This window comes from Pinus tabuliformis, chromosome 4_2 (genome assembly GCF_031772625.1).
Source record: "Pinus tabuliformis cultivar Carrire ecotype Pingquan chromosome 4_2, CPIR1, whole genome shotgun sequence".
Classification (NCBI taxonomy): domain Eukaryota; kingdom Viridiplantae; phylum Streptophyta; class Pinopsida; order Pinales; family Pinaceae; genus Pinus; species Pinus tabuliformis.
The window spans coordinates 976982852-976985787 of record NC_142304.1 but is presented as its reverse complement, the minus strand read 5'-3'; the positions used below and the strand labels follow the sequence as shown (position 1 = coordinate 976985787).

Below are 2936 nucleotides of genomic sequence, written 5' to 3'. Positions count from 1 at the left end.
GTTAAAATTTATTTTTTTTATTATTAAATTTATATATTTTATAAATTTAATATTTAATATTTTCAAAAATCTTATTATAAGATATAATTTCAACTATTTTTATTTATAATTTTAATTATATTTGAAATATTAATTAAATTTCAAATGAAAAGTATTCATACACTTTAATTCTTTTTAAAAATTTAATAATACAATTTTTTATAATATTATAATTTTTATATTTTATAATATTATATTTTTAGTATTTATATTATATTTTTAACATTCTGGAAACATTTTGACCGTGAAATCTGCACAATTCAAACCTACATTTTCAACAAATCATATCATAACATGTTTCAGGTACAATTATTTACTTTTGTATTTATGTTCGGCATTCAAATCGTACGAATATGTAAAATTTTTCCTAAACTCGAGAAGCTACTGGACATCATACGTGGCTTGACTCGAGATCTCTGACTTTTTCGATTGCCGCTCGTCTTATCTTTCTCTTTTTCTCCGTGTTTTACTCGGTTTTTGCGTGTATATAAAATAATTGAAGCCTTTGCTTCATTAGAATGCATTTAGCCTCTTATTACTTATCACTCTTTATCTGAAATCCACTCTGTTCATTGAGAAATTGAAGGGTTAATCATCCATCCTTTGATTTCGCCATAGTTTCTGCAAGCAATTCGGTGTTCCTCTGTGTTTCAGTCTGATAAAAGAAATACACACCGCTTTCTTTTCCGTAAGTTTTAGAGATAAATTTACACAACTGTAATGGCTTGTTCTATTACGTTTTCCTCTAATGTTTTCTCATCCAAGAAATGCCCAGCCGCTGGTCATATGGTTTCCCCAAGACCAGCCGAAGGACCGATGACTCGCGACAGAAATGTTAGATTTCGTCGGTGCTTCAAGGTGAGAGCAATGCAAGCCTCTGTTGGCGCAGAGCCGGCCATTTCAGGGCCTGGTCTCATGAAATCAAAGAATTTGTACGAGGTACTAAAGATAAGCCCCGCGGCAACTGCAGAGGACATAAAGAGGGCTTACAGAAGGCTAGCGCGGGAGTTTCATCCCGATCACGCGGCTCTTCCCGAGGAAAAGAACCGGAACACCCAGATGTTTTTGCAGATCCACAATGCGTATGTGACTCTGTCGGATCCACATGACCGTGCGCGATATGACCGGCAGCTTTGGGGTCAAGTGCGGGGCTTGGGTGGGAAGACGTGGGGTAAAGCGAGGTTGGGTTATAGAGATTGGTCTGGTCGCGTGGGCCGGAATTGGGAAACAGATCAATGCTGGTGACAGTCGCATGGGTTTTGGTTACATGGTGTGTCTTCATTTAAATTGCAGTTTTAAATGTGAAAATGAATTCAAAGCAAAATTTTTGGGAGACTTGAATCTTATAAAACGCTTATTAAATTTTGGACAAAATCGATTCAAAAACCTGGCTGAAAAATCACCCAAAAATCAACTCATTAACTCCTGTGTAATGAGAGTATATATATGTACATATCTGTACCATATATGTCGTACATAAACCGTTACTTTTCTGGGTGTTTTTTGAAAAGCGCCGCCCATCTTGACAGAGTTCTGTATTGATCAATGTTGCAGACCTTCTGGTTAATGTATTTTTTTATTGTTAAATGTACAAAAACCAAGCAGTATGAAAAATATCTATCCAGTCTTTCTTCTTTGGTTAATTCAGATTTTCTTTTCATTTCCCCTCATGTACAGAAAATGACCACCTAGCAATATGAATGCTCAAGTTTCATATCTATCTTCAAAACCAAGAAGAAGCAATTATGTAAAGAGATTCTAAAGTGGATTATATCACAAGGTCAAGAATTGCTAAATAATCATTTTATAGATTTGAGAGGCAGCCTCCCACAAAATAAAGCTGTAAATGCTATGAAAAGCAATATGATATTCCCAAGGAAGTTTTTAAAGGTTAACATTTATATTTTCAATCATATTTTATTAAGTTCATTATTTGTGTATAAATTTACACTCCATATAAATGTTGATATAAACAACTCAAGCCAATAAGAAATGTTTTTTTTTATATTTAATGCCTCGTCACAAAAGTCTACTCTCATTATATGGTTCATCTATTTTTTATATTCAATGCCTCATCGCTCTCATTATATGGTTCATCTACGTTCCATTGGACGAGTTGATTGAGTTTTCAACCCTTCATCTTTTTACTTTTGGATTTTAATTATATAATTATTTTTTAAAAGATTTTTTTTTGTTTTTCAAGTATATTATATTAATTTTGATTAATTTAATTTAAATTTTTAATTTTTAATTTAAAAATTAAAAACTATATTATAAAATATATTAATATTTATAGTTTCTTAAAATATTTTGTTATATAATTAAAAAAATGGTTATAAATTTATTGTATTTTAATTATTAAAAAAAAATATTTGTTTTGATATTTGAAGTTTATGTAATATTGTTTTGTTTCATTTATAAAGATTTCATTTAACTTATGCATAATATAATTAGACTATACCATTTTATTTAATCTTTTTTCATAATTTCACTTTAAGTTATGATGTGCCAAATGTAATTAGGAATTACTCAAATAAGTTTATTTAACACCAGAAACATGTCCAACCATAACCCTTAAAACATCCTAGCAAAACTTTAACACTTACTGAATATTTCAATACTTTGCTGACACAAGCAAAGCAAGGAAAAATAACCTCCAACACATAGTTAACAAAACACATGTATAGGTGTTATCCAAAGTGGATGCCTTAACTTTATTATATGAAGAATGTTACAAACTAAAAATAATAGACTTGTATCCTTCTACCCATAACTTTATTATAAATGTACGATAAATCTAAGGCATGTTACCTTCTAACTAATAGATTTGCATAATCCAACCTCTAAAGAAATTGTAAGCATGTCTTATATAGGTCATGTCTTCTTCTTCTTCTCAC

General features: G+C 30.7%; 1 protein-coding gene across 1 annotated transcript; it reads left to right on the top strand.

Annotated features, from left to right (window-relative positions):
- Positions 1 to 528: 528 nt before the first annotated feature.
- Positions 529 to 1532, top strand: LOC149172908 (chaperone protein dnaJ 11, chloroplastic-like). The gene has a single exon (XM_089427819.1). It carries the CDS (start codon positions 760 to 762, stop codon positions 1282 to 1284), a length of 525 nt encoding a protein of 174 aa, XP_089283945.1. The 5' UTR covers positions 529 to 759; the 3' UTR covers positions 1285 to 1532.
- Positions 1533 to 2936: the final 1404 nt, after the last annotated feature.